Source organism: Malurus melanocephalus, unplaced genomic scaffold (genome assembly GCF_030028575.1).
Source record: "Malurus melanocephalus ecotype Western Australia unplaced genomic scaffold, MMel_1.1 scaffold_14, whole genome shotgun sequence".
NCBI lineage: Eukaryota > Metazoa > Chordata > Aves > Passeriformes > Maluridae > Malurus > Malurus melanocephalus.
This window is the reverse complement of record NW_026623246.1, coordinates 206,728-226,870: the sequence shown is the minus strand read 5'-3', so window position 1 is coordinate 226,870 and position 20,143 is coordinate 206,728. Positions and strand designations below refer to the sequence as shown.

Here is a 20,143-nt window from a genome sequence, read left to right as displayed (position 1 = left end):
CTTCATTATAAAAAGCAGAAAGTCCCACAGACACAAGAGTAAACAGAGATTCATCAGAAGTTAGATAAAGCCTCCAGGGAAAACCGTCTAATCTAATCATTGGATATAAATCTTCTTATGGATTTGCATCCAATATATGAGGGCACAGYGAGGAAGAGTAAAATTAGGCAAGAAGAGAATGAATGAATGCTTGGCACACAACAGCTTAGCTTTGTCTTGCTCAACATCAGCAATCAGAGCTACTCTAGTCTGAGCAAGTCCTTCTGGCATGCTCTGCCAGAAAYGTCAATAGGAAGATGTATTGCAAAGCTGTGTGGGGGAGGTGAGAGGCTAAGTATCCTGTTTAAACAAGCTCTGTAAGTTTWATGTTGCAGCACTTGTTGGGAATCCCACCTCTATCAGCAGTTTTCTGCCCTCCTGTCCCTCGGATTCACTCTACGGGTCATGGGTTGGGAGAAAGATCCTTGCATGTGCCAGCAATACCTTACAAAGCAGTGTGAATTATCAGGGATTGGAACTACAGGACAAAGAGTCCAACTGCTGTTGAAATKAGTGGCAATTAAGTGTCCAAGTAAACATTAGGGACAAAAAGATCTTTGACAATGAGAAGGTAGATTAGGTAATCGTCCTGTGACAGAGTATGGTGGAAAAATATTCTCTGAACAGACTGTCTGTGGAGAAACTGATCATTGCTGAAAATGTTTATGCAGTGATGAATATTTGTCTTCAATCAAAGCATAAGCATGGATGCAGAGTAAGGTAGAGAAACAGAGGAGGGAAAAAATCAGCAAACATGATTGATTCAGACCGGGGAATAGGTAGATTTTTTTGTAAATGGTTCATAGACATGCTTAGAGCAGGCAGCCAGAAATACAGGATTGGCTGATACTTTGAATTGTCTGTGTGGTTTACGAGTTATGTCTAGACAGCAGCCAACATGTAGCAGCTGATCCAGAAGACACCTCTGAGTTGTTTTTTAATTACTTTTGTGAGTGTTAATAAAAGCGTAGACAACATGGATCCCCAAAACTGCTTGGGAATATTTATGTCTCAYACATTGAGCTCTCCAGTGCTCTGAAGAGTAAAGCTTGTTTGGGGACCCTGCTGCTGCTCAGTCCTACCCTTAACATCATTCACTGAGTTCCATGGGCATTGACAAAAGCACTTCAGCACTGACCAATACTGACCTGCTCCGGTGCTGCCTTCGCTGCTGATTCACTCTCAGCATCCAAAGCTGATGATATCTCATCAAGAAGAATTTTAGGATTGTGAACTGTATAAAAATTGGAAAGTATTACAGTGATTCCATACCAGAAGGCCAAGGCATATGATATATAAATATCAAAAAGAAAGCAATATCCATTGAAATGTTGGCTGAAATAACCTGTTTGATAGCAATGTGTTTGGYATATTCTGTTTTTTTGGTATCTGAAAGGGAAAAAAACCCAGCAACGCCCCAGAACATACAGGAAATTACCTTTTCCTTCATTGTGCACATGCATAAATTTCCCATGAAATACATTGAAGATGTGTATTTTTGTACACAGTAATCCAAGCCCAAGAAAGATCTTACTAAGAGCAGAAGAAAATTTATTGACTATCTTTCTGCTTGAGATATACTGATCAATTTTATCTTACTGTAATTACAGATGAACCCACAGAGAAAAAGTCTGTAGCAATGGTTTTCAATTTTCAATTTCATGTGTCTTAGAAATGAAAAAGCACGGAGATAATAATTGCACCAGGGATGGCCTTGAAACTGTAGTTCAGCCTCAACTTTCAGAAAAAAAAAATCCACAAGTGCAAAAAAAAGCAGGGTGCCAAAAGCAGGGTGACAAACGTGAATAGGGATCTCTCAATTACCACATCTGGCCTGAAACAGAAAAATGGTAAAGAAGGAATGCACTTCTCATGGTGATCATGAACATTTTATTGCAGAGTACTGAATAAAATACTGGTTTTATTATTTAATATAATACTGGTTCAGTAGCAAAGGCTTTTACGGTTATTTTCAGATTGTGGATAGAACCACAAGGCTGAAGAGTTGCAACAGAAACAGTAACCTGAGAAACTGCAAAATTTTATCTTGAAAAAACTAGCACAGGAAGCTTGCAAACAAATGCTGAAGAAAATAAAAAAGTCTGAAATAGAAGGCAATAAATTATGCCATGAGTTATGGTAGCAAAGAATTAACCCAATTACTTTTCTTTAGTACTGTTTTTTCTAGAGAGGCTGGACCCAGTAAAACTAATCCATTGGGACTTCATTAATGCCTACTAATGCAAATTTATCCTAAAGCCATGAGATAAATTATTAAGGATTAGTAGTGAAGTAATAAAAGAACAGTAAGGTAAAAAACAGTTTGAAGGAAGACAGAGGTGTGCAGCGTGGAGATGTAATACCCAAGAGAGCTGGCAATATTAATTCTTTACTCAGTTTTGGGATTTATTGCTCTTAGTTAAATTAATGACTTGGGCATGCAAACAATATTCATTATAAAGAAATTTTCTGTTCGTACAAAACTGAGATAACCAGTACAGAAAACTAGTGAGAAGACCAGGACAAAAAATACCAGAATATCTTACAGAATTAGGTAAATTATATTGGAAGGTAGTAATAAGAGAAGTAGATGAAATTGAAATACAATATGAAAAAATTAAAGAAAAACATGACCAATGAAAACCTATACTATCTGGGAAAACAAAAATAACTTAATTTGGTTAGCCTAGCAAAATKTCATCTGAGAGAGTATAAGATTTATTTCTATAAATAGAACAGGAAAGTAAACCCACAGTAGGGAACTCCTAAAGCAAAGGCTCCATGCTGGTCCAGGAACAAATTAATGTATGAGAACTGTGCATTTATTTTGTTGGAAAGAGATGTTTAATCTTCAGAAAAGTAGAATACCCTTCCTGCAGCAGTAGAGTGAAAAAGCTCGCCTGGTTTTAGGACAGAGCAGGGGTATTAGGCCACACATTTGTTTTCTACAAAAACAAGACCCGGTCTCAGTAACTTCTAAGCTATGAGGAAAGACCATTTTGTGCCCTCATGCCAGGAAGTGGCTGGCAAACAGTGCCTTGAAGATGAGCAGGAAAAAGGGATAATAAAAATTATGAAGGCAGTGGACAACACTGGGTGACCAAAGAGAGATGCTGTGTTGAGCTGGGAAGCCAGGTGAAACTACCCAAAGATCTTCCTCAGCCACCCGAGCCAGGTAACTGCATCAGCTGGAGCAGAAAGTGCTCTGCTGGCCAAGGGATGGATGGCACAGGTGTTAYTGAATTCTGAGTTTCAAAACTTGCTGGGTCTTGTGGTCATGCTGTTTGTGTTTAGATAAAAGATCAAGAAGATGGCAAAACTGGTATTTCATACCAAAATAAATACATGACTATAAAATACAAAATAAATACATAAAACAAATAAATACATGACTTTGGCTCGTAACCTTAGCATTGTACTTGGGGATTTTTTGCTGTGTGTCTGTCTCTTTGGTTTGCCACTCTCACTGGGTTTATGAGGCCTGTAAGACCATATTATGTTCAAGAAAGGGACTGCATATCTGCATGTTTCGTGATGCTTTCTTAAACTACTAAAAAGAAGACAAGAGAAAAAAATCATCAGCAAAAATGCATTAAAAAAATTAAAAMCCTCTTTAACCACTGTTATAAATACAGCCAACAAATGGAAATTTTGCAGCATTATATCCGAGTCCATGGTGGAGGCACTGCTCTTCGTCAGTATCATCATGCAGCTGTTCACACCTTTCTGTATGTGGACAAGGCCTAAGTTCACTAAGAGACAGATTGTATTTTTAAATCTTACAGACACCAAATGGGATTATAAAAGGTATAGATCAYGTGTTTATTGAAAGCTCATATGTTTCTCATATCTTTGCACAGAGAGCTGATTTCCAGAACAGGACTGAAGGCCAAAATCACAAGTGTTAATTTCCAGCCTTTTGTAAAAACAGCTCTAAATGCAATGAAAAAGGTAGCCACTGCCTGAATAACCACTGCATTTTTCCCCTTTTTGCGTGGCAGCGATTCATGCGCTGGACTTTGCCTTCCCCTCCTGTGGTCACACTGATAGAGGAGGGAGAGCGTCAGAGAAAAGGAAAAAGGATGAACACCAAAGTTGTGGCAGGAAGAAAAGAARCCAGATTGCAATCAGGCAGGGCTGSTGAAAAAAGGGGAACTGGGAACTGCAAGGGGACAATGAGGAGCGAAAGATAGGGGGATTGGAGGATGAGTAAAAGTAGGAGCACACACAAGCCCTTTGTCACAGACTGGAATTAGAGTGGGAAAATGAAAGGTGCTCCCTCATTCATGAAACAATATTAGCTCAAACACATAACAAAAATCGAATTCCTATGGTTCCATTAAATATTTATAATAAGGTTGACCTTGGGCTAAATATTAGAATAATCTTTAGAGAATATTCACTTGAAATCTCTATTAAAAGGAAAGAACAGCCATTACTTGAATGAAAATTTTCCTGTTACCTGGTCATTTCTTCCTCCAATTTTCCATCTAAGTGTAAGAAAAATTTCTGTAGAAAAATCTGTTGGTGTACTAATAAAGAAAAATTTACTGGAGAGAGTTTTACAGTAAGGTTTAAACCATGCTATATTTTATCTCCTGAATTAGTTTTATGTATGGCTGTATTTATATCTAGAAAATCAGTGTTGTCTTTTCAGACTTTGACAGTGTTAGTTGGAGGAATTTAAAGCTTAAAAATTAAACCAAAGAAACTTTGAACAGTCAGAATGAGGTTTGGAGAGCTCTTAGAAACCTGGAAGTACTCAGTGTTTTCCTTGCATTATGAGTTCTCAGGGTAGCCTTTGTGGGTCTTACAGCAATGCAGTGGCAGGAGGAGGGGGCAGAGGGGAAGGGGAAATCTGCTTGTGGAAGAGCAGAGAGAAGCAACCACAGCAGTACCTGAACATCCCCTTCTCCATCTGTCCACGGCTGTCCCGTAATTAACGATCTGCAATTTCTGACAACAAAGCTTTGCCAGCCCCTGGCTTTCACCGAGTAAATTCATGGCTTACTGTCATGATGTCAAAACAATGTTCTGGTAGAAATGACAGCTTGTTGGTAAGAGTGAAACAATCATCTTTCTCCTTTGGGAGACACAGCCCAAGTCAGATTCTTTGCCTCAGGCTGTCAGCAGAGGTCAGAAAACATTTCTATAACATTCCTTTTTTTGTGTTATAGTCATCTTTGAGGCATGGGAGACTTTTACATACTCTGTACAAAAGTCTATGAAGTTAAATTCAAGCATTTTAAAATAACTATTTACTTTTTAATGCAGCTTGTGATGAGTTGAATGTTTTTGACATACTGAAAGCCACCATATGGAGTGGGTATGTTTAACTGGTTGGATCCACATGGCTGACCATGGTTTTACCTGCACAGAAAATCATATTGGCTGAAGTTGACAGGCACCTCTAGAGACTGTCTAGTCCAAAGCCTCGCTAAAGCAGGGTCAAATAGAACAAATTGATTGGGGCTGTGGCTAGTTTAGTTTTAGATATCTGAATGCAAACTCCACAAGCTCTCTAAGCAACCTGTTCCAGTGTTCAGCCACCCTCACAATAATAAACTGTGTCCTTGTGTTCGGATGGAATTGGACCCTTCACTTCTTCTGTCACTGGACACAACAAGCAGCAGTCTTTGTGCACATATTCACCCCCAATGAGAAGTTCATTAGTGTGTTAGTGGGTATTTTCTTCTTCTTCTTGTGAAGCAATCTCGTCCTAGAAATAGAATTTTCTCAGTGCAAAGCAATAAACCATCTCTGCGTCCTCACTGCAGTCAATTTAACCAATTAGACAGTTAAATTATTTAAGAATTATTATTTTCATTTAGGCAATATGAAAGTGCATTGTATATCTGTTTAAAAGCCTGTGGTATATTAAATTGAACCAAACACTGAATTTCCTGTCCACAGCTGCAAAATCAAGCAACTATATAATGCTGTTATCTTCCATTAACAGAAAATACTAAATACTAAATATTGACATTGGTGGTAAGATGCCTGTTGTCTCACAGGTGAACAGTTTCACTTCCATATAAATATAGGATTTAACTACCCAATTTTGTAAATTTCTGTATCTGTTTTTTAAAACTTAGAGATCATGTGAAATTCAATGTACAATGATAGTGGTGTTGAATGCAATATCTCTTAAAGAAGAAATTCACTCAGAAAAATGGCCCTCAAACTCTGTATCTGGAATCAMATTACCCAGACTAAATGAAAATCTCTTTCTTGTAATACTCTAAGGCATCTTTAATACATGGGAAGGTTCTTCTTTATCCTTCTCCTTTATCTTAATAGATTTTGTGACAGATTAAATTAGAGAGAAAGAAATAAAAGGCCTTTGATTTGAATGCAGAGATAATAAACATTATCTACCATCCTGGATTGCCTCCAGTAGGTCTGCTTGACACAGTAGAAGCTGGGAAGAGCAGTTGGTCTCTATTGCCTTGGTCAGGTCTTAGGAATTCTGACTTTAGAAGACCTGGTAGCAAAGCTGTCAGGACTGTAAATTGGTTGCTAATCCCTTAGGAGACTTCTGACCAAATATTGCTGTTTGGGTTCAACAGAATACGGCATATATTGAATTGAACAAGACATACATGAAGAAGTAAAAAGAAAAAAAGSAACAATGCAGATCAGTGTAGCCATTTTCTGAACAAATGAGGCCATCATGTGGCAAATTAAAGACATGGCCATAGGAAGAAAAATTGTTGATTTACAGTATGGAGTAATAAAGAAGAAAACACACACCCTTTGTTGTGAACTCAAACAAAACTGGTGTTAAAGTTTAAACATAGAAATTACTTCTAGCTTTTCAATTTTTCATGAGTACTTATAGAGAAATTTTTAACATTTTGAGATTTTAGAAATTAATTTTCATTGAAAAGTTCTTACATGGAAATACTGTATTTTCTTCTACCTCTGAAGTCTCTTAGGCAAATGGGAAACATGGGAAAATGAGAATTAGGAGGAATAATCAGGTCGTCAGAGGAAATGTTTCAAAGGTCTACAAATGAGTGCCAAATGAGCAACCAAGCTTCTGATTATTTATCAAGCTCTTCAGGAAATTGCAGGAAACATAATTATAAAGATCTGCAAAACTAGATTGCTATGTGCTTCAGTGAATGTACCATTAACAAGCCTTWCAGGGAAATATTAGTATCCTGATCTGTAATTCACAACACTAATATGCTTGAGAAATAATGTCTGAGTTGGTTTTGATTCAGCAGATATGTAAATAACTCTGATCTTTAATAATTCATTTTCTTTTACAGTGAAGAATAGACAGATACATGGAGCTGAATCTTTTGTAGAGCTATTCAAAAGAAAATCTTAGGAAAACTTAATTTAGATTAGGAATTCATTTTATGGATGGAGAAACATGTCATAATTCCATCCTAGCTTTTCCCATTCATTCCTTGGAATGTAAACATTTTGGGGCTTTTTTTTTTGTTGAAGAACTGGTTTACAGCACTATTAAATATGTGCATCTCAAGGAATGACTGAAGAGTTTCTACAACAAGCAAGCGCATTGAATAATCCAAAATGAAAGCCGTACAAAATGTGATGTACATGAAAGGGAAAGAAAGAAGTTCATCTTGGGGAAAGGCAAAAGTGCCTACAAAGAAAAAAGTGTGGTGCCAGYGTTAACCAAACAGCTTGTCATTGTCCCAGCAGTAAAGAGAGTAGATAATGTTGGTCACTATGTACTGACACTACTTAAAAGGGAATGTTGGGACAGAGAAAGGGGAAATGGCTTCAAACTGAAAGAGAGCAGCTTAGATTAGCTACTAGGAACAAATTCCTTACTCTGAGTGTGGTGAGACACTGGAACAGGTTGCCCAGAGAAGTTGTGGATGCCCCATCCCTGGAATTGCTCAAGGCACAGTAGAATCTGGCTCTGAACAGCCTGGTCCGGTGGAAGGTCTCCCTGCCCACAACAGAGGGCTTTGAACTCGATGTTCTTTAAGTTGCCTTTCAACCCAAGTAATTCTATGATTCTAYAGTAGTTTCATTCTTTCTAAGTTCTGCCCTGGCTTTTTTTGTGTATTTCTGTTATGAAAGCTGTCCTAATTATGGACATTTGAAAYGTAAGTGGGAACTTACAGTTTCTGTGTAATATTGATATGCATCCCTTCTTCCTCAACATTGCTTCAATTTAACATCTTGGATATAAGGAACCGAGACTTTTTCTTCAATTAATGAAGTTATTCACTTAGCCCTCCCTCATCTGTGATTGGAGAACCAAATCAGAACTAACACAGAAATGAAACTATTCCTGTTTATTAGATGAGTAAGGACCATGSTTTTTGATCATAGAGCAATTGTTTGCTGTATTAAAAAAAAATCTAAACATGTTTGTCTCCTTTACTAAGCAAATAATACCATTTCTACCCATAGACACTTCAGTTGAATCTATTATGACAGTTAATATATGTAGACACAATATTTACATTTAAGTTATCTACAAYATCAATAATTTTAAATGTTGGGGCATTTTAAAACAGCCCTATGCAATGCCTAGTATTTCCATTAAAAATATCTCTGTCTTCATGAATGTAAGGCTGCAGCCAGTGTTTATAAAACAGTACATAATGTAGGATATAAGATGCTTGTTTTAGTAAAGAAGTCATGCAAGGTGTGATTAGTTTTCTCTACACCCAGGCCTTAACAATGTAGGTATTTATGATAATCAKGCCACATCCTCTTATAAAGAGATAYGGTACAAGGTTGTTGCTAATCTGACCTGCTAGTGACAGCAGCTCTGGAACAGGATGAGCTGCTCCTCAGTCTTCATTGGCCAGGCCTTTGCTAACTCGGCAGAAAATGGACTTGCTTAGAGAAATGACTTAGGCTGTCAGTTATGCACAGTCCTGCCCTACATCTCTACAGCAACAGCATTGCGATGCTGATCTCCCTCCTCAATGGAGCACACCCAGAATGAAGTGTATGCAGCAATAAGCACACATAACAAAACAAAATRTTCTCACCTTTCAATAACAGGGATMGCTAAAGATAGCTGTCCTYGTGTGTTCTTCTCTTTTCCTTCCTGTTCTCTATTTTTGWTAGATTATGAAGTTCATGAAGTTCACAGCAAAGGATTTGAASCTGCTGCTGGTCCTGTTTACTTTCTGCTTTCAATTTACTGCATTAAAATAACAAGAATAATGACACTGTCCTCTCTTGGAAATACAGAATGCCTTCATGACTAAACTACACTGTTCAAGACAATGTGTCTGGAAGATTGGGTACTTAACAATAACAATTATTTAGACTGTCCACATTCACAATGTGCCTTTCTCTGCACTAGAATTGCTAATTGAATGTTTTTGCATGTATTTGTAACTGTATCATGTTCTTTCTTTCCTCCAAGTTGTCTTCTTTCCTTTCAATGACCAAATCTACAAGTTAGACTGGGTTTTGAGGTAGAGGAATAGGAGGAAGAGTCATAAAGTTACAAATAGACTATATACATTGAGGAAGAGGTTAACTTTAGGCCTATTTATGCTATGAATGATTATAAAGATAACTCATCAACAAATGTTTAAAGGAGATTTTTAGGGTCTTACAGAAATTAATGCTCCTAGGAAGCTTGTTTTTACAGACAAGTATAGCAACAATAAAGACACAGCAGATTGAAAGGATCTACACGTAAGAAAGGAGAACAGGTTCCACTAAAGCCAGGTTGATGGGGAGACAGTGTTAGGGAGGAAAACCATTGAGCTTCTTCCAAATGTGGGATAGATAGGAAGAACTTTGAAGGAATGTGTGAAGAGATTAGTGGAGATCCAGAACTGATGTACAGTCTTCCCTTGGACACAGCACATGRTCTGTGGTAATGGTGACAAATATTCCTTCAGAAACCCTTGAGAAAAGGGACATGGAGTTGGGATGGACTCCATGGGATGGATTTAACTCATGCTCTCACTCTGTGTCAGAAATTATAGAAGGATTTAGTAGTGAGATATACTTGTTGCACAAGGAACAACAAATAATCCTTGTAGGGATATATGCTGGAGAATACTGGGCAATAGAACACATGGCATTTAACAAATCTGCAATAAGAGAGACTTTCCTGATCTAAACCCTCCTTTTCTTCTGAGAACCCTATTTGGATTAGTTGCCTCAGCAGGAGGGTTATCAGRCTGTTGAACTGAAGTCCTTGCTTTCAGTTTCCCCACAGTCAGTAACATTTTCTTGCAAAGTGGTTAGGATTGCTGGGGTGGTATCAGTGCTGACATCTCTCTAAAGATTTGTTTCAGAGATAATGTGTCAAGAGGCGCAAGAAATGCATGAAAAAACATTAGATTACCTTCCCTCARAACAGTGAGTTCTTCTTGAAACTGCTGCAGGCTCTCAAAAGTACAAAACAGAGGAAAAAAAGCCTTTTACTGCAGAATAACACTGCATACATGTTTTCCTGAGTTATGGGCAAAGACAAGAGCTGACTACTCCAAAAAAGAGGATTTAGAGCTCAAACATGTATCTTGTGACATCAAGGGGAACCAAAATGTACCAGAGCCTAACTGAGAAGGCCAGGCTAAGGAGTGCAACCTCATATGACCCTTGGAAAGGTATGGTAGAATAATGGTCCTTAAAGCACAATTGTCCTAGTTCAGTCAACACTTCCTTTGGGTAAATCATTGCAATTCAAAGTGTATGAATAGAATATGAAGGAGAGCACTTTTGTGGAAGTGTCTTTGTCTGTCCTTTTGGCCTTATGCCTATAAATTACATGATGARGTATTGAATGGTAGCTCAATTGTAWTAATACRGCTGTYGTGGTCTTCTGAAAGAAAATTCTGAAAAAGATGTAATTGTGAGCAGCAGCACAGCTCTTGAAGCTTTTATAGTGGCTTTGGAATTATTATGCAGACTTTTGCATAAGTCTCAAATACTTCTTAGAAATSTAGAAGAAAAGAATAGAGTAAAACRGATTRGTTTGGAAAATTTCTACCTATGATGAGAATTTTGGAAATATATTTTGAACTATATGCCAAAATTTAAAACACTGACTTTCAGATGTTTGTGGTAATATACTTACAGTGCTTAACTTGATTTTTGCAAAGAGCTAAACTGACCTGCYAAATCAAACATCTTTGAAATGAGTTGGGGAAACAATGCAATCATTACTAATCTAATCATTAGAAACTATAATCATCAATAATGAAAAAATCTAGTTTAAAAGAAAAAAACTAACATCCAGAATTTAGTTATAAAATCCATTTAAGTAYGTTCTTACTTGAATCTTCAGACTATATTGTTGAAGAGTTTCTTTCTTGCAGTTGCAACGATAACTTATTTATGTTATTATGCAGAGTAATGTCCTTATTGATGGATAAGAACCTTATTGTATCAAGTAATGTATAAATAGGAAACAAACAAATTTGCTAGTCAGATTGGTTTTCCATCTAAGACAGAATAAAAAGAAAATAGATTCAACAGGAATACCATGAGACTGCATCGACAAACGTTCTGAAAACTGTTATTAGTCCATAGTTAAGTCTAATTAATGAGCCTGACTGCCTATCAGATTGGATCTGCATGTATAAGTATCTAGATGTAGGTCAGACATATGTATGATCTCAAGGAATCAGAAATTGCTCTAATGGAAGTGGGGATGATTGATTAATCAAGACAGTGTTAAACTTAAAAACAAAACTTTACTGCATAAATATTCACTAACAAAATACATTATTCATGTTTAGTTATTAATAATTATTAATCAATATTACTCCACATTCAAAGCAGTTAGCCCTTAACAGCCATCCTATATTAGCAAATAATATACAATATTCCAGAGCTGATAATAATTCAGGCAATAATTCAGCACCAATGGTTACAGTCCTCGAGTCTCAGTCATGGCAGTGATCAGGTTCAAGTGCTCTTCAACCACGGATGCTAACACTGAAAAGGATGCCTTCCTTCCCCCTTCTCCAAGTCCAAATCCAGGATTTTCACCTTGCATAAAATACTTCAGTCTTTATAGAGTTCTCATTCCTTGACCTCTGGCACCTAGGACTTTGAGAGACTTGCAGACAGTACTTTCCCAGGCTGCAGCAGGYGCCTTGTCTTCCCCATCAGTTGTGATCTTGGGTTTTTTCCTTATCTGCTGTTTCATTGCTGTTTCATTTCAAGCAGTCTTTTTCCRTCTCTTAAGGTTGCTCTTCAATGACCAGTTATTAACTATCAGTAAGGCGCTTACAGTTCTGGGACCTGTGTTTTCAGCCTGTGTCCATATTTGCAGGGTCTTTGCTGACATCCCAGGCTAAAATTCCACATCATAACAAGACATCTGGCATCAAGCGTCAGCTGACCTGCAAGTTCTCAAAACAATTCACAACGAGCCTAATGGGTCAGGACTGACAGCGTCTTACAAGGCACAGTGAGGATAAGGCTTGAGGTTTATTTCTGACAACAGCAAAACTATTCTTATTGAGCATGAAAATATTTCCAGGTTGCTTACCAGATACACCTGATTAATGTGATTTTTGAAAGAGTTCAAAGCAAGCTAATATTAATTACATTTGGCTTAGCGTGCTTCTACTTTCGTGAGTGCAATGGGCCTCTGCTTTGGCCAGATAGAAAAGCAGTTTGAATAATGAAAACTAGTTGTAAGRAATTGGTACACACTAACTTGGTATTTCTTGGGTTTGTATGATTTATGAAAGGAAGGAAGAAAACCAAAAGTATCAAGACTGACTTGATACTGAACTAATTGCAATGATAAAAGTAGTGACAATTGAGAGACAAATACTGCCTTTAACTGAGATATTGCATTTAACTGAGATGTTGCATTACGCAATGTTTTGAACATTGACCAGGGAATAGTAGATGCCTTTTTCAGCCAGAAGYTGCTGATGTGTKCCCTGCTCTACAACSACRCCATTCTGGACSACGGCGATCTTGTCAGCGTTCTGGATGGTGGAGAGGCGGTGAGCTATCACGATGCACGTGCGACCTTCTCGGGCTTTATCCAGCGCCTCCTGGACAATCTGCACAACGAACAAACCAAAARGTGAACTATTCTGGCAGCTCTTGTGAGACATTACCTCTGTTGCCATTTCTAAACTGTAATATGACTGTGAGGGAAAGGCAGTATCTGTTGCTCAAGCTTCCTGATTTAGAATTAGTCTGTGCTGGCAAGGAGTACAGACTGTTAGAATGGATGATGCTGTGGTAGTTAAGGGGATTAGATGGAGCCAGGCTCATTACTGAGATGCGTGGCAGGGAAACAAGAGAAAATGGTCTTAAATTGTAACAGGAGATGTTCTGACTGGATAGAAAAAAAAAAAAAGATTCACTGCAAGGATGATTAAGCATTGSAACAGGGACAAAAACATCTCTGCTGAATCTTGAGATTTTCAAGCACCCTACCAGACACAGCATAAAGCAATCTAAGTTTGAGTTCAGTATTATCCTTTGAGTGAAGAGGAGGTTTAATTGGGGACCTCTACAGCTTCTTTCCATGACTGATCAGTTATAAATGGGATATAACTCAATATTCTTGGGCCAAATGCTATCATACTAGTTCTCATGATTTCACAGGGAGTCTCATGAAACACATTTTTCTCATAGCTAGCACTGCCAGAAAAATACTGAAATGAATCCCTGCTTTCTTGTATTTATTCCTTATGTTTATTAATGCAGAATAAAATAAGAGATTAAATTTCAATACCTAACTGGCACATAAGAAAGAAAACAATAAATCATGGGATTATTTAACAGCATTTCCCCCTTAAATCTCTTTTTTTCATGCCTACAGTTGATCAAAACTTAGTAGGAAGATTTTAACTTTCCAGATTGTATGATATGATATTTGCTTCATGAATAGTATTTTTGTAGAATCTCTGTTAATTTTCTACAGCTAGATTGTACTCCTGTTGTGCAGAAGAGTACAGTTTTAGACTTAAAAAGGAAGTAAATGTTTTAGCTGTTTTCACTGGAACTTTTTGATTTCACCATAAACACAAAGTGAGGACCAGAGARCATKGGGAGARGGAAGAAAACTTATGAAAGCCAGATTTCACAGTTTCACAGAAAAAAACAAAAGTTCTCTGGCAGCATCCTCAATCTTTTTAGCTTCTGCCGTTTGTGCATCCTGATTCAATTTTGATAGCACTTTCTCAGTTGAATACTGAAGACTTCTAGACCAAGGAATGCATCCTTCATAGCAACTTCAACCTGCCTACTGCCATACAGATGTAAAAAATACTTTTTTTTTTTTCCCAAGAAGTGGTAAGACATTTATATTTGTCTGTTATTAGCCTTAATATGTAATTTGCACAAGACACCATGTTTCCAGCTTTTGGCTTAAACCTGTGGGAGTAAAACCAATAATCATAATACAAAAAAAAAAATTAAATTCCAGTTTCCTGATTCAGGCTTAATTTACCTTCTCACTTTCTGTGTCTAAGGCAGAAGTAGCTTCATCCAGGAGCAGAATTTGAGGCCTACGTACAAGAGCTCGGGCAATAGCAATCCGTTGTTTCTGGCCACCAGAAAGCTGGGTTCCCTTGTCTCCCACACGGGTATTGTATTTCTGGAAACAATATATGAAGTTCAGGCTATGAATGAAAATCAGTCCTGATGTATATTGAAGCATATCAACTCTGACACCAGCCACTCATAATCTGCATATTCCATRCCATAGGTCTCTGAAAACAACTGACCTGAATTTCTATCTTTCACAGATCTACAGATCTTTTACTAGGACACTTCCTTATAACAACGAACATTTGATAAATTCAAAGCTAAAGCCCCTCTAAGATTGAATGGCTTATGTTAAGATGTTATTCTTAATCAGAAGACACAACATCAAAGGTTAGTGATTACRATACTGGGCTTCAAACTCTGACAAATCATGCAAAGTAAGATAAGAAATCAGAGGAAATGGGATTAAATCTTTAGCCTTTCTGAATACTTACTTGTAACTATGTCTTCCTGGTCACTGCATGGGACAAGATTCTGGGCATAGCAGATCTTTCATCTGACCCAGAATGCTCAGGCTTACATATTATGTGCTTGTCATATAGTATATATGCGTGAAAAGAATTCTTAGTAAGACCATAGGAATACTAGAAATTTAAATTCTGACTAGGTACAACTGGAAGAAATGTGTAAACTCACCAGTCTAGCAAAATCTTCTACATATACTTGAGACAGACGGGAGCTTAAAAGAAATGTTCAACTTTAAAACCCCCACCCCTTACTGCCAGCTCTCAGTTAGTTATAACTGTGTGTTTTCTTCCCCAGGATCTTAAATGTTACAATCTCCACCTGACAATGGAATMTCTCAGAGTGAAAAGAAGTACAGTAAATGCAATCAAGTAAGGAAAATATTAAAAGAGTAGTTTCAGATCTATTTTCATCTCAGGGAATTATTGTACTCCAAGTAATTATAAGCAGATACAATTTTTCACTGCCCCTGACTTTAGGTCATATCCAGTTCTGAGAAGGAGAGAAAGGGAATAACTTACATCTGGCAGAGACTCAATAAAGGAATGAATATTGGCTTCTTTTGCTGCACTAACAATTTCCTCAAASGACACCTGCCGACTGTTATCTCCATAGGCGATGTTTTCAGCAATAGTGAAGTCAAACAGGATTGGTTCTTGTGAAACAATACCAATCTGAGCTCTCAGCCACTGGATATTCAGTGCCTTTGCATCTTTGCCATCAAAAAGCTGAGAAAGCAAGCATTTTAAGTTTTAGTCACATGGATATCCATGAATTTGAGACCTACTGTAAACCCATACGCAGAAGCTGCGCAACTGCAGCTCTAATCCCTCCCCCTCCTTTGTCCTCTATGTTCCAAAAATTTCCAAGGTCTATTTTATAAAAGTGAGAACAGTCCCTTATGCTGCCTCAGTCCTTTACTTCAGTATTTAATCAGGATTTTGAAGACAGTGAAAGATAAGATGTGCTGAGGCAACTTCAAAGAACTTTGGGGTRAGTTTTTTCATTGCTTTCTTCAGCAGGAAAATTCTCCTCTATTTCTTATATATATATGAAATTTACTTCTGCATTCCTTAACATGCCATTTGCAGCCAGTTTTCTTTATTGGTAACTCTCTCATAYATTGGCTAAATTTACCTACTGAATTGTTGTCATTGTCTTAGATATATGAAAATAGGATTTTAAGTTATTTTTTTAATGTATCAGTTTCATGATAATACAGGTTGCCTTAACTTAGACACAAATATACCAGGACATTATAAGGGCTGTTACAGCTCCACTAGACTGACCCCGTGCAGTGCTCAGGCTCTGTGTTGGGTGACATGTTCAGCTGGGCAGTTGAAGAATAGCCCCTTCACAGCAAGGCTATTGGAGGAGATTAATCTACTAACTCCACAGTTTGTACTAGAAAAGTCAATTTGCAGCCAATATAACTTTGTTTTCAAAGGAAAATGTGTTTTAATATACCTGATTCAAAATCCACTGAAATAATCTCTAGATACTAAGAGGGAACTTTTGTGAACAGCTATTCTGACAGTTACTGCTTTAACCTAAATGCCTTTCACTCAGTTCACAGCACAACGCAGCTTGAGAATTACTCCAACACTTCTGTGGCTCCTATGCCACAGGACTGTGGTTTACTCTTCAGTAAACTGCTGTTGGTTATTTATGGACACAAGGTCAAAAACATCGGTAAGGAAGTTGCCCTTAGTTAAACACACTTTTGGGGCACCTATGCTGCATCTTTCTACACATCATTTTGCTATGCTGGACCTTTTGGGGGACTACGAATCTCAAAAAAAATATTTTCCATTGCATCTATGCTTTATTTAAGTATTTCTTCATCTTTTATGAGTATCTCTGCAGAGACAAATTCTAAAATACTTCTTATTTTCATTCAGGCCAAAATGTGTGTTCATTTTCAGATAAAACCTGTGTATAAGTTTACATCAAAGAGCAATATCAATAAACAATACTATTGTGTGAAAAAAAAATGTGAAGTTGATGAATAAGTAATGTAGGAAACCCTACATGTATTTTAAACCAAAATTACTGGAAGTATTTACAATCTATCACTTGATAAGCCGGCATACTCATAAAGATGTTTCTGACAAGTAAAAATTCTGAAAAAGCTTATGTTCATCAGTGTTCACCATTTTTTTTTGGAAAGAGCATAGATGGCAAGCTCTACTACTACATTATGCAGAAGTAGATACATATATTTATCAGCTTTTAAACCCTTCTTATTATAAAAACCTCARGAAATTTGCCCTGAATTCAAAGTCATCATGAGACTGTGGATYGGGCATATTTTTATCACAGATCTTTGTTAATTCATCGTAATGGGGAAAACTGGTACTTACATACATCTCATTCAATTAAGGAGACCCAATGATCTTTAACATTAAAAATACATACAAAATAAAATTAGAAATATCTATCGTACTTCTCACATTACATAAAACCCAATAAGAACATCCTCACTTGACCTGTTGACAGGTTCTTGCRATAATACTTACCATTTCTCCATCAAGTGGGTCATAGAATCTCTCAAGCAGCTGAACAACAGTGCTCTTTCCACAGCCACTGCTACCAACAAGGGCCAGAGTTTGTCCCTTTTCTACTTTTAGATTCAAACCTTGGAGRATTTTGACCTCCGGTCGATTTGGATAGTTAAATGCCACATCTTTGATTGTTATGTTTCCCTCAAATGTTTCCTGTAATTAAAATAGTATCACTGTCACATCTTTAAGACAATTTCACAGATGCTTAWAATAGAAATGCAGAAGTATCCCTGTTCCCCCAGAAATCAATAGAGATTTTCTAAACAAATAACCTTTTGGSTCTATGTGCAAAAGCCGGACTCACAATAGAGAACTTGGTGCACGTTGTGTTCAGACAGTGTCAAGAATGCATTGACATAAGGATGTAATCAGGAGAGGAAGAATGAGCTTGAAGTGAGGAGAGTGCTGTCCATACCACCAATAAATAACACCACCCATTGCACATGGCTTACTCACAGGCTTGTCTCCTTCCTCACTGTAACTGTCTATTGCGGGCACTCGTTCAAACAGCAGAAACAAGTGGGCTGCTGATATCTTGGCTTTGGCATAGTCTGGGGCAAATGAACTGGTTTGTCCTAATGCCATTGCMCCAAACACAACAGCTGAAAACACTCTGTAAAGGAAATCAGGAAAAAAACCCAACAGGCAATGAAGAAAAGGACAATGGAAATGTGGCTGCAGTCAACTTTTACTCAGAGAAAAAAGAGGGATAAATTCAGAAAAAAATATACTAGCAATCAACTATTATTGCTTTAATTATTCATTTAGCTCCATAAATTTCTTTTTACCCTCTTTTAATGATTTGAGATCAACATGCCTGCATTCCAAATTCAGTGTTTTCATTACTTATTAGCACTAATTTCTTTAGTTATTAATTCTGGTAGGTATATTAAGTYTCAGCTAGGGTTATGAGGAAAGGAGTCAATGGATGGCAAAATTATTAATATAATCCTGTTCTATTATCACTGTGGTTTCTTCTCTACGGTTCAATAACCGTTGGGAGTTAGTGATCAATTTGTAGGRCATCAATGAAAATAAGAAATTAAGCCTGTAACAAGGTGACAATAAAGATTTAATTTTCTATTACATCTCTAGTAAAAAACATTTCAGGGTTTACAATATTGAAAAAGATTGAAAACTATGCTGCTATTGGTTTATGGTGATTTTATGTCATTTTATGGAATTTTATGTAATTTTACATGTTACATTAGAATAGTTGAAGAACCTGCTGTCTTTAGATATTACTTACTGCCACACACCATATAAACAAATCATCACTGAGAAATGGTGTTTGACATATGACACYTCTTAGCCTATTTTAAGGCAAAGTAAAATAGATCCATTTTAATTAATTTTGTCTTTTCTCTTCAGACTTACATAAAGTGATCTATTTAATTCTACATTTGAACAGCCTAGCAGGACTCACACAGTTTTTGCTCAAACACTCCCTTTCAAATCTAACTGGAATTTCACTCAGCTGGCTAGAGATGTTCAGCTAGCAGACAGGATGCAGACAGTTTCCAGCATCTTCTGGTCAAAATCATCTGTACTAACTATCTTTAATGAGGCTAACAACAAAAAATCGATATGGCTGACCTCCTTGGGGATTGAGGTCACTGATATTCACACTAGTAGGATCTCAGTCTTTCATAGTGTTTATTGTTTCCATAGCCCTATATGGTTTAACCACAAACCTCTTAAATGATAAATGATTTTTCTGGACAGACAGAAAAAGGATTGCAAAAGAGATACTTACAAAAATACACTTTTATATTCCATGTGTCCATTTACCACTAGATAGGCACCAAACCGGAAACAGGCAGCATAGGTGAAGAACATCATTGCTTGTGAAAGGGCAAAACACAAGCCAAATATATGGGCCTTCTTCACAGAATTTCTGTATAGAAAGAATGCATATTTTCATCAGAGTGTGCAGTCATACTGAAGCCCCAGTATGCAAGAAACAATTGACTTCAGTTGATACTGTTATGAATGGAAATTCTACATACACTGCAGCATTAACTAAAAAAACAGTCTTCTACTAATACTTCTTCCACGTCTTCTCTCTCACTAATAAAGGSCAATAAGTTCTTATTTATACTAGGACAACAGAAAGATGAAAGTCTTGGAGCAATCCCATCAGTGTCAGCACTGAGAATGGTTAGAAACTGTTCTGCAAGTTGTGAGATATGAACTCATAACCCAGCAGTTTGAGAAAAAAACTAAGTAATATCTTCATGTCCTGCATTGTCCTCTAACCACACAATTATTACGGTAGATGTGTTAGTGGCACCCCTACTTCTTTCCCATTATATCTGTGTACATATACTTTCATTTCCTTTACTTTTCTCACAATGTCTGAAAACAAAACATTCYATTCTGGAACAAATTAAACCTTAATTGGTAGAATATTTTTTGCTGTTTACTTTAAGACTTTTAAATTATGGTTTAGTCCAGACTTATATTACTTTATTTTCAGYCCCAAACCAGTAAGTAATTATTCAAATGTTTTCAATCTTACTAAAACTTTAAAAAGTAGGTTAATGTTATATTCAATTTACATTAAAAAGGTTTTAATT

At 37.0% G+C, this 20,143-nt stretch overlaps 1 protein-coding gene across 2 annotated transcripts in view; it reads right to left on the bottom strand.

Moving 5' to 3' along the window:
• Positions 1-11,685: 11,685 nt before the first annotated feature.
• The window catches only part of ABCB1 (ATP binding cassette subfamily B member 1), a 45,542-nt gene continuing 37,084 nt past the window's right edge, over positions 11,686-20,143 (bottom strand). For both annotated transcript variants that reach the window (XM_057383118.1, XM_057383127.1), the window contains 6 exons: positions 19,321-19,461; positions 18,021-18,177; positions 17,520-17,717; positions 15,522-15,728; positions 14,438-14,584; positions 11,686-13,037 (listed from right to left, as the gene is read on the bottom strand). In XM_057383118.1, coding sequence (XP_057239101.1) covers positions 12,840-13,037; positions 14,438-14,584; positions 15,522-15,728; positions 17,520-17,717; positions 18,021-18,177; positions 19,321-19,461 — 1,048 coding nt within the window. In that variant the 3' untranslated portion in view covers positions 11,686-12,839. The remainder of the gene's footprint in view (positions 13,038-14,437; positions 14,585-15,521; positions 15,729-17,519; positions 17,718-18,020; positions 18,178-19,320; positions 19,462-20,143) is intronic.